Source organism: Moschus berezovskii, chromosome 20, assembly GCF_049115385.1.
Source record: "Moschus berezovskii isolate FMDL1 chromosome 20, NW_MosBer_1.0, whole genome shotgun sequence".
NCBI lineage: Eukaryota > Metazoa > Chordata > Mammalia > Artiodactyla > Moschidae > Moschus > Moschus berezovskii.
In genome coordinates this window covers 53624032-53634487 of record NC_142479.1, presented here as the reverse complement: position 1 = coordinate 53634487, position 10456 = coordinate 53624032, and the positions used below count along the sequence as shown (strand labels likewise).

Here is a 10456-nt window from a genome sequence, read left to right as displayed (position 1 = left end):
TTTGTATCTGTGATTCTGATTCTGTTGTTGGTTCATTGTTTTGTTTGTTTGCTTGCTTTTATTTTTAGATTCCGATTATAAGTGGGATGGTTAAGTATTTGTCTTATTCTGTCTGACTTATTTCACTGAGCACGATAGCCTCTAGGTCTACCCAGTTGTTGCAAATGGCACATTTTCATTCTTTTTTTAATGGCTGAATACTATCTTTCACATCTTCTTATCCACTCATCTATTGATGGGACATTTAAGTTTCTTCTGTATCTTGGATATTGTAATCAATGCTGCAATGAACATAGGGGTACATATATCTTTTTGAATTAGTGTTTTTGTTTTCTTTGGGTAAATACCTAGATGTGGAATTTCTGGATCTTTTGGTGGTTCTATTTTAAATTTTGAGTGATAGCTATTCTGTTTTCAATAGTGGCTGCACCAGTTTACATTCCCAACAACAGCATATGAGTATTCCCTTTTATCCACATTTTCACTGATACTTATTTGTTGTCTTTCTGATGGTAGTCATCCTGACAGTGGTAAGGTGATATCTTGTTGTAGTTTTTTAAAAATTAATTTACTTGTTTATTTTATTTTTGTCTCTGCTGGGTCTTTATTGCTGCACAGGCTTTTCTCTAGTTGCAGCAAGAGAGGGCTACTCTCTAGATGTGGAGTTTGCACTTCTCATTGAGGTGGCTTCTCTTGTTTCAGAATACGGGTTCTAGGGCATGCAGGCTTATACTGTGGGGAACCGGCTTAGTTGCTCCAAGGCATGTGGGATCTTCCCAGATCAGGGATCATACCTGTGTCTCCTGCATTGGCAGGCAGATTCTTTACCACTGAGGCACCAGGGAAGCCCTCTCATTGTAGTTTTGGAAGCTGATTGCTGAAGAATTGATGCTTTTGAACTGTGGTGTTGGAGAAGACTCTTGAGAGTCCCTTGGACTGCAAGGAGATCCAACCAGTCCATTCCAAAGGAGATCAGTCCTGGGTGTTCATTGGAAGGACTGATGCTAAAGCTGAAACTCTAATACTTTGGCCACCTCATGCGAAGAGTTGACTCACTGGAAAAGACTCTGATGCTGGGAGGGATTGGGGGCAGGAGGAGAAGGGGACGACAGAGAATGAGATGGCTGGATGGCATCACCAGCTCGATGGACATGAGTTTGAGTGTACTCCGGGAGTTGGTGATGGACAGGGAGGCCTGGCGTGCTGTGATTCATGGGGTCGCGGAGAGTCGGACACGACTGAGCGACTGAACTGAACTGAACTGAACTGAAGTTGGGAGCAGGTGTTATATATCCTGTTGGATTCATCTCTTTATTGTTATGTAATGTCCTTTGTCTCTTGTTACAGTCTTCATTTTAAAGTCTACTTTGTCTGATGGAAGTGTTGTTACCCCAGCTTTCTTTTTATTTCCATTTGTGCAGAATACCTTTTCCCATCCCCTCTGTGTGTGTCTTTAGATCTGAAGTGGATCTCTTGTAGGCAGCAAAATGGATTGTTTTTTTTAAAAAACCCATTCAGCTACATGTAAAATAATTACTTATGTATTGGCTGTCCTGGATCTTTGTTGCTGCAGGCAGGCTTTCTTTAGATGCAGTGAGCTGGTACTGCTCCCTAGTAGTGGTGCTCAGGTAGAGAAGCTCAGGCTTCTCATTGCAGTGGATTTTCTTGTGGAGCACAGGGTCTAGAGTACAGGCTCATTGGTTGTTGTGCATGGGCTTAATTGCTGTGTGGCATGTAGGATCTTTCCAGATCAGGGATTGAACACTTGTCCCTTGCATTGACAGGCAGATTTTTAACCACTGGACTATTAGGGACGTCCCCCCATTGAGCCAAGGAGTGATCAGTTCCTTTAGGATTGATCAGCCAGTCAACCCTAAAGGAAATCAGTCCTGAATTTTCATTTCAAAGACTGATGCTGAAGTTGAAGCTCTAATACTTTGGCCACCTGATGTGAAGAGCTGACTCATTGGAAAAGACTCTGATGCCAGGAAATATTGAAGTCAACAGGAGAAGGGGGCGGCAGAGGATGAGATGGTTGAATACCATCACCAACTCAATGGACGTGAATTTGAGCAAACTTTGGGAGTTAGTAGAGGATAGAAGAGCCTGGCATGCTTTAGTCCACGGGATTGCAGAGTTGGATACAACTTCACAACTGAATGACAACTGCTTTTGGGGACTGAAATACATTGAGAGATAAGCATATAAGTCATGCAGTGTTATGCTCAAAGTGAAATGAAAGCTAAGAGAAGAGGCAGAGATAACTGAGGGAAAGAGGTAGTTCTTTTATTTAAGCAGCATGGTATGATGGAAAGAACAGAGGTCTATGTTGGAATCCTGGCTTCACAACATATTAATACCTGTCCTGTATGTCTCCATTTGCCCATCTGTAAAATGGGGATATTATCAGGTACCTTGAAGGGTCATGGTGAGATGTGAATAACAGCACGATTGTGAAGAGTGTCTAGTACCACTTTGGGCTAGTACAGGTGTTCAACAAGTATGAGCTCCTTCTGACTACAGCCCTGGTCCTGTCTTCACACAGTGCCCTGTATGAACTTTGATCTGCTATTTTATTGATTGACATGATTATGGATATGTTTCCTGATATGCCTATCATATTAGGAAACAAAATCACTAGAAACTATTTTAATGGTCTGAGAGGATCTTTCCTGGTGGCTCAGATGGTAAAGAATCCATCTGCAATGCTGGAGACCTGGATTCTATCCCTAGGTTGGGAAGATCCCCTGGAGGAGGGTATGGCAACCCACTCCAGGATTCTTGCCTGGAGAATCCCCATGGCCAGGGGAGCCTGGTGGGCTACAGTCCATGGGGTCACAAAGTCAGCCATAGCTAGTGACTAAGCATAGCACAGCACAGCACAAAAAGAATCTATTCCTTTTTCTAAAACCATGACTTTGGAATTTGACTTAGGGAATGATAAGTCATAACTTAATAACATAACTTAGCGTTATGTTTTTCCATCTCAGCAAGAAGAGCCAGAGGCTTGCCACAGAGTCAGGGCTGTCAAGCCAGAAAGAGAAGAAGCAGTAGTGTCCCTGGACTGACCACACCCCAATAATGATGGTCAGGGCTTTCATGAGTCCAGCCCTTTGAAGCCACACCATGAAGCCCTTATTTCACTGATGCCCAGCATGGAAGAGGAGTTCTGACTTAGCACGAAGCCCAAGTAAAGTCTTTTATGAGTTGAGGGACTCTTTTGAGGAAACATAGCAAACCAAGGGGAAGGGCTTTTGACAACCAAATGAGTAAGAAAAAAGGGTTGTCTTCCACATCCACACCCTCTGCAGAGTGGGTATAAATGCTCCCAAGAGGAAGGAGACCCACAACTCTGTGGCTTGGTGAACTTGGACTCTGTGTTCAGTCGGGCACCTCGCTCCCTCCAGCACCATGTCTTTCAATTTCTGCCTGCCCAACATGAGCTTCCGCTCCAGCTGTTCCTCCAGGCCCTGTGTGCCCTCCAGCTGCTGTGGTACCACCCTGCCCGGGGCCTGCAACATCCCCGCCAATGTGGGCAGCTGCAACTGGTTCTGTGAGGGCTCCTTCAATGGCAACGAGAAGGAGACCATGCAATTCCTGAACGACCGGCTAGCCAGCTACCTGGAGAAAGTGCGGCAGCTGGAGCGGGAGAATGCGGAGCTGGAGAGTCGCATCCTGGAGAGGAGCCAGCAGCAGGAGCCCCTTGTGTGCCCCAACTACCAGTCCTACTTCCGGACCATTGAGGAGCTCCAGCAGAAGGTAAGGGGGTGGGCACTCCATTGCCTCCAGCAGGAAGTTGTAGGGAGGGAATCCGAGATATGGTTAAGGAACAATATAAACTATTCGACTGCCCTTTTGCTTTTTAATTTTGTTTTCCTGAGGGTCCGTTTTAGGACCAGGACTGTTAATCTGAGTATTTGCATAGTGTTAGTCTTTGTGGAGGTTGCAGCACTTTGCATAAATAAGCTGTAATTAAAAGCTGCCTCTGAATGCTTCCGTGTATTTGCCGACTCTGGAATTATTACCCTGAGGTGAGAGAAAAGACTGAGCCCAAGAAGGAAGCTGAGAAAACAAGACTTTTTGTAAGAACTGGGCCAATTTCTTTCTCCCTTATCTGGGCTTTTGGCTGCTGTGACCTCTTGTTGATGTCCTCTTCTGGGTACTTAATTATCCTGACTCCATCATCTTGACCTAGAAGCCTCTGGGCTTCTACTGGTGCCCAGTGCCCAGTGAGGGCATAGAATAGTTGATTAGAACAAGAAAAAGTGTAAGCTCTCTAGGAAGACCCAGCTATCCAAGATGGCTGAGCGCACATGGCTCTGTCTCTGACTCAACCCCCTCCAATTTCTAGTCGACATATTTATCTTCTCCACTGAATTGAAAATTCTTGAGGGCAGGATTTAGTGCTTACTCATTTTTTAATCTTTAGCTCCTGCAACCATGCCAGACATAGAGTAAGTTTTTAAAGAGAAATGTTAGTTATTATTATTATCAGCTTCCCAGTATTTCTTATTAAGAAAGAAAAGGAAAAACTGTGTATGTACTGATACTTTTATGGCATATGACTGCATTCTTCCTCTCCTTGAGTTTGAGTTCTCTAATACTGAGCAACTATTGCACATAGGCAGTAATCTTATATAAGATCCACTGTGATTTTTCATTCTATTTCTTCCACGTAAGTGAGTTAGTAGGGATGCTGTTAACTAAAGATAACCAAGCTCATTCTAGAATGTTTTGGGTCTTCTAGATCCTGTGCAGCAAGTCTGAGAATGCGAGGTTGGTGGTACAGATCGACAATGCCAAGCTGGCCTCAGATGACTTCAGGACCAAGTGAGTGGGCAAGGGGGCTGTTGTCTTGCCTCTTTGCTCTCCTTCCTCTTAGCCTGTCTTCTATAACAACAAACACTGACAAAGTTTTGCTAACCAGAACTTGGACAACTCTTCTCCAGAGTCAGACTCCTTGCCTGCTTTTCTTTTCAGAGGACATCTTTGAATCCATCCAGTGCAGAAGTCATGGTCCCCTGATGCTCCACTAAGCACAGAATCCAATTAGGAGACTGGAGGAAGTGTATTAATTTTGGAAATTTCATGGTTTAAGGGCTTTTATCCCATTAAATCCACTGTCTCTTCATTTATTAGGAAATACTTGTTGTTGTTCAGTCACCCAGTCATGTCCTACTCTGTGACCCCAGGCAGTGCAGCACACTAGGCCTCCCTGTCCCTCACCATCTCCTGGAGTTTGCCCAAGTTCACGTCCATTGCATTGGTGATGCCATCCAGTCATCTCATCCTCTGATGCCCTCTTCTCCTTCTGCCCTCAATCTCTCCCAGCACCAGGCACTTTTCCAATGAATCAGCTGTTCGCATCAGGTAACCAGAATACTGGAGCTTCAGCTTCAGCATCAGTCCTTCCAATGAGTCAGTTCAGTTGCTTGGTTATGTCTGACTCTTTGCGACCCCATGGACTGCAACACACCAGGCTTCCCTTTCTATCACCAACTCCCAGAGCTTGCTCGAACTCATGTCCATTGAGTTGGTGATGCTATCCAGTCATCTCATCCTCTGACGCCTTCTTCTTCTTCTGCCCTCAATCTTTCCCAGCATCAGGGACTTTTCCAACGAACTGGCTGTTCGCATCAGGTGACCAAAATAATGGTGCTTCAGCGTCAGTCCTTCCAATGAGTATTCAGGGTTGATTTCCCTTAGGATTGACTGGTTTCATCTCCTCGCTGTCCAAGAGACTCTCAGGAGTCTTCTCCAGCACCACAGTTCAAAGGTATCAATTCTTATCAGTGCCTTTTCCTCCAGGATCTTTGGCTCCATGTTGAAAACCTGAGTCAATGAGATGGCTGTAAAAACCACAAGCCCCAATTCCCAGATGTCTGACAAATCAAACCAAACTAGAGTCAAAGCCAGACCTGACCCTAATTCTCTGCATCACAGGTACGAGACAGAGGTGTCTTTGAGGCAGCTGGTGGAGGCAGACCTGAACGGCCTGCGTAGGATCCTGGATGAGCTGACCCTGTGCAAGTCTGACCTGGAGGCCCAGGTGGAGTCCCTGAAGGAGGAGCTGATCTGCCTCAAGCAGAACCACGAGCAGGTGAAGCTCCCCAACAGGACCAAACTTGCTGAGGCCTGTTTCCAACCACCTTGGGGTGCGGGAGAGGCTCAACTAGCTGAGGAATCTGTTTTCCAAATAAAAAGGGATTTGTAGAGAATGAGTCATCTGATAGGAGGCAAGGATTTTTCTGCTGGCGGCAAGAATGAGGGTTAAGGAAGTTGGCAAGCCCAGTAATAAGGAAAGGTCAACAGCCAGGCAGCACCCACAGCCTCTTCCATTCCCAGGGTGGAGCACATGGAGCCACAGAAATCTTTTACCCCAATTCTTCATTTAGTCACTGGGGACACCAGCAAGACCACCCTGCAGAGAGGGCGGAGCTGGAAACACAACCCCACTCTCTTTTCTCATTCAGAGCTCCTTCTGCTATTCGTGGGAAAGCACTCACATCATTGCTTGATTAGTTGCAAGATAAAGAAGACAGATATTTTGTGCAAATTTGAAATTCCAGAACAATGTGAAAGATGATAGTTAATATTAATTGAGTGCTTGTTGTGTGCCAAACACTGTGCTAAGTGCTTTAGAACTCCAGAGATAGTTCTCATCTTACAGATGAAGCACTTGAAGTTTCTAAAAGCTTCTAGTCTAGAAAGTGGTAGGCATGAGATCCAATTCATATCTGTCTGACATCCACTCAAGCCCAAGCGCTAAGCTGTGTTGAGTCTGTGAAGAGACTAGCCTTGAAATGAGCAGATAACTATTTCCTTTATCAAAAGCTAAACTAGTGAAATCAAGAAATGACCAGTTAGGTCTATTCTCTCCCTGGATGGCAGATTATGAAGTATGCATTTTTGTTTCCTCTTTGGCTGGACTCTATCCTTTTTTTTTAAACTCATGGCTAAGATTCAAACCATAGGCTAAATGGTACACTGGCAAGAACACTGGACTGGGTGTTTGGGCTTTTAAAATTATGGTCTAGTGCATCTCAACTCAGTCCAAACAACTGCATCTCCAAGTAAGGAGTGGTATACTAAGTACAAGGGTGGAAAGAGGCCATGGACTTGAAAGCAGTCTGTAAAGTAGAAGACACAGGTTACTCACTGAATATAGAACCCAGTTAATGAGAGGATCAGAGGGAATGGGGCTTCTAAAAGCTTAAGAATAATCACCAGTGGAATTGCACTCTCCCAGAAGAGAGCATCAGGATCTTCTGAGATACTTTGAATTGTCTCCTTCCTCCATCAGGAAGTTAACACCCTGAGGAGCCAGCTGGGAGATCGCCTCAACGTGGAGGTGGACGCTGCCCCTACTGTGGACCTCAACCGTGTGCTCAATGAGACCAGGGCTCAGTACGAGGCATTGGTGGAGACCAACCGCAGGGATGTGGAAGAATGGTACATCAGGCAGGTGAGCATCTTGGCACATGTTCTCTCAGGACCCTCGGCCCCTTGGAACCCTTCAGGTGGGATCTGATCCTGCCTTCTGTCCTTTGGTGTTTCAGACTGAGGAGCTGAACAAGCAGGTGGTGTCCAGCTCAGAGCAGCTGCAGTCCTGCCAGGCAGAGATCATCGAGCTGAGACGCACGGTCAATGCCCTGGAGGTGGAACTGCAGGCCCAGCACAACCTGGTGGGTATTGATGAGACTCCTGGTGACGAGGTGAGGTTGGGGAGTCAGGGGCACTGGGATGCCCTCCAGACCACCATCTCCTGAACTCTTAGAGCTCGGAACTTGTTTGGAAGCGATGGAGAAGCCCCTGAAGGAGCAGCTCTGTGACCTTCCTCCCCTTGCCTCTGACAGAGAGACTCCCTGGAGAACACCCTGACGGAGACAGAGGCCCGCTACAGTTGCCAGCTGTCCCAGGTGCAGGGCCTGATCGGCAACGTGGAGTCACAGCTGGCGGAGATCAGGAGTGACCTGGAGCGGCAGAACCAGGAGTACCAGGTGCTGCTGGACGTGCGGGCCCGGCTGGAGTGTGAGATCAACACGTACCGGGGGCTGCTGGACAGTGAGGACTGCAAGTGAGTAGGAGGCTACTAATGTTCTCCTTAGGGGCTCGAGAGGTTGCTATGAGGATGAAAGATCTTATTGATGGAAATTAACTTATAGTTTCAGCTTTTGACTGGAGGCACTGAGAGGAAGTAGCAATACAATATTCTTATACAAAGTGTGTTTCGTATCTTCCTAACTCTTTATTTCACTTTCTCATAACATGCTCTAATGGTGTTCTGCCTCCAGGCTCCCCTGCAACCCATGTGCCACAACCAATGCTTGTGAAAGGCCCATCGGGCCCTGCATCTCCAATCCTTGTGTCTCACGTGCTCGGTGTGGACCTTGCAACACCTTTGTTCACTAGAGGTCTCAGTGCCAGCAGGAGGTCAAGGGCTCCAAAGTCACATCTCAGTTCCACTTCTGGGACCAGCCTTCAACCAGCATCAGCTTCCACTGAATTCCCAGCTATATCCTTTAACACAAGAGGCTGCAAAGTCCACCAATGACTCAGTCTGTCTTCTGAGTCCCATGAAGAAATCTACAGCAGGATCAAGTAATGTCTATGCTCACAATGATATATTTGCCTAATGTGTTATGCTCTAGCAAATACTTATCTGTGATTTTAAATAATTACATTAAGTATGATTGAGCTGGTAGGCAAGCTGTGAAACTGAACATAAATGGAAGAAATCTTCCTTATCACTCTTTTGGTCTTTGGAGAAGTGATAAATATCCCTTGTTAATCTCTTAATAAATTCTTATTCTGGCACAAAAATCTTAATTGTCCTTTTCATTCATTCTTTTAAAAATTGGGTGTCTTCTATAGATAAAAAAGAATCAGTGTTCTTCTCATCAGATGAAGGAGTCATCACCCCAATAGTTGGTCTGTTGTTCAGTCACTAAGTTGTGTCTAACTCTTTGGACCCCATTGACTACAGCACACCAGGCTTCCCAGTCCTTCATTATCTCTTGGAGTTTGTTCAAACTCATATCCATTGAGTCCGTGATGCCATCCAACCATCTCATCCTCTGTCATCCCCTTCTCCTGCCTTCAATCTTTCCCAGCATCAGGGTCTTTTCCAATGAGTCAGCTCTTCACATCAGGTGGCCAAAGTATTGGGGCTTCAGCTTCAGCATGAGTCCTTCCAATGAATATTCAGGGTTAGTTTCCTTTAGGATTGACTAGTTTCACCTCCTTGCTGTCCAAACTACCCTCAAAGATATCTCCCTCTGCCATGGATTTTGTGTTTTGGAGGAAGACGATAGGAAAGGCATGACAAATCCACCAGAGAGTATCTGCAAACATTTTCTGTCAAGTTCTTCAAAGGGAATCTGAGAGAATCACAGGAAGGGGATAACAGCATCATGTACCACTCTGACCTCTGGGAGCAGAGTCCTGTAGGAGGGAGAACAGATGTTTCTAATCTATTTCAAGATTTGAGAATCAGTGCCCTTTTCAGCCTGGAGAAGGCAATGGCAAGCCACTCCAATACTCTTGCCTAGAAAATCCCATGGATGGAGGAGCCTGGTAGGCTGCAGTCCATGGGGTCGCTAAGAGTCGGACACGACTGAGCAACTTCACTTTCACTTTTCACTTTCACACATTGGAGAAGGAAATGGCAACCCACTCCAGTGTTCTTGCCTGGAGAATCCCAGGGGTGGGGGAGCCTGGTGGGCTTCCGTCTATGGGGTCACACAGAGTCGGACACGACTGAAGTGACTGAGCAGCAGAGCAGCAGCAGCAGCCCTTTTCAGCAGAGAGGATCACTGGCTAAAATATCGACAGAGGACCACATGCACAAAACAATTCTTTAGAGTTTGGTAGAGAAGAATCCGGAGAAGGCAATGGCAAGCCACTCCAGTGTTCTTGCCTGGAGAATCCCAGGGACGGGGGAGCCTGGTGGACTTCCATCTATGGGGTCACACAGAGTCGGACACGACTGAAGTGACTTAGCAGCAGCAGCAGAGAAGAATCAGTAGAAAATTTTTAAAAAATAAACTTCAAAAATGATTAACATGGATACAAGAGAGGTCTCAAATCCACATAGAAAGTCACATCATCATTATTAATAAATGTCTGTTGCTTGCTTGGAATAAGAAGAGAAATAAATGGGTCTGGAACTCTCTCAGTCAGTTCAGTTCAGTCGCTCAGTCGTGTCCGACTCTTTGCGACCCCATGAATCACAGCACGCCAGGCCTCCCTGTCCATCGCCAACTCCCAGAGTTCAGTCAAACTCATGTCCACAGAGTCGATGATGCCATCCAGCCATCTCATTCTCTGTCGTCCCCGTCTCCTCCCACCCCCAATCGCCCCAGCATCAGTCTCTTTTCCAGTGAGTCAACTCGTTGCATGAGGTGGCCAAAGTATTGGAGTTTCAGCTTTAGCATCAGTCCTTCCAATGAACACC

The 10456-nt window shown here is 46.0% G+C and overlaps 1 protein-coding gene across 1 annotated transcript; it reads left to right on the top strand.

Annotated features, from left to right (window-relative positions):
- Window positions 1-3369: 3369 nt before the first annotated feature.
- On the top strand, window positions 3370-8501 carry LOC129537699 (keratin, type I microfibrillar, 47.6 kDa). Its single transcript, XM_055397377.2, has 7 exons — window positions 3370-3759; window positions 4748-4830; window positions 5944-6100; window positions 7304-7465; window positions 7560-7685; window positions 7857-8077; window positions 8295-8501. Exons 1-7 carry the CDS (start codon window positions 3412-3414, stop codon window positions 8410-8412), a joined length of 1215 nt encoding a protein of 404 aa, XP_055253352.1. The 5' UTR covers window positions 3370-3411; the 3' UTR covers window positions 8413-8501.
- Window positions 8502-10456: the final 1955 nt, after the last annotated feature.

Bases quoted from the DNA above. Each gene is read 5' to 3' on its own strand.
- LOC129537699 (XM_055397377.2), top strand. From the start codon at position 3,412: ATGTCTTTCAATTTCTGCCTGCCCAACATGAGCTTCCGCTCCAGCTGT. The intron at 3,760-4,747 runs GTAAGGGGGTGG...TGGGTCTTCTAG, and splicing joins TTGAGGAGCTCCAGCAGAAG to ATCCTGTGCAGCAAGTCTGA. The intron at 8,078-8,294 runs GTGAGTAGGAGG...TTCTGCCTCCAG, and splicing joins CTGGACAGTGAGGACTGCAA to GCTCCCCTGCAACCCATGTG.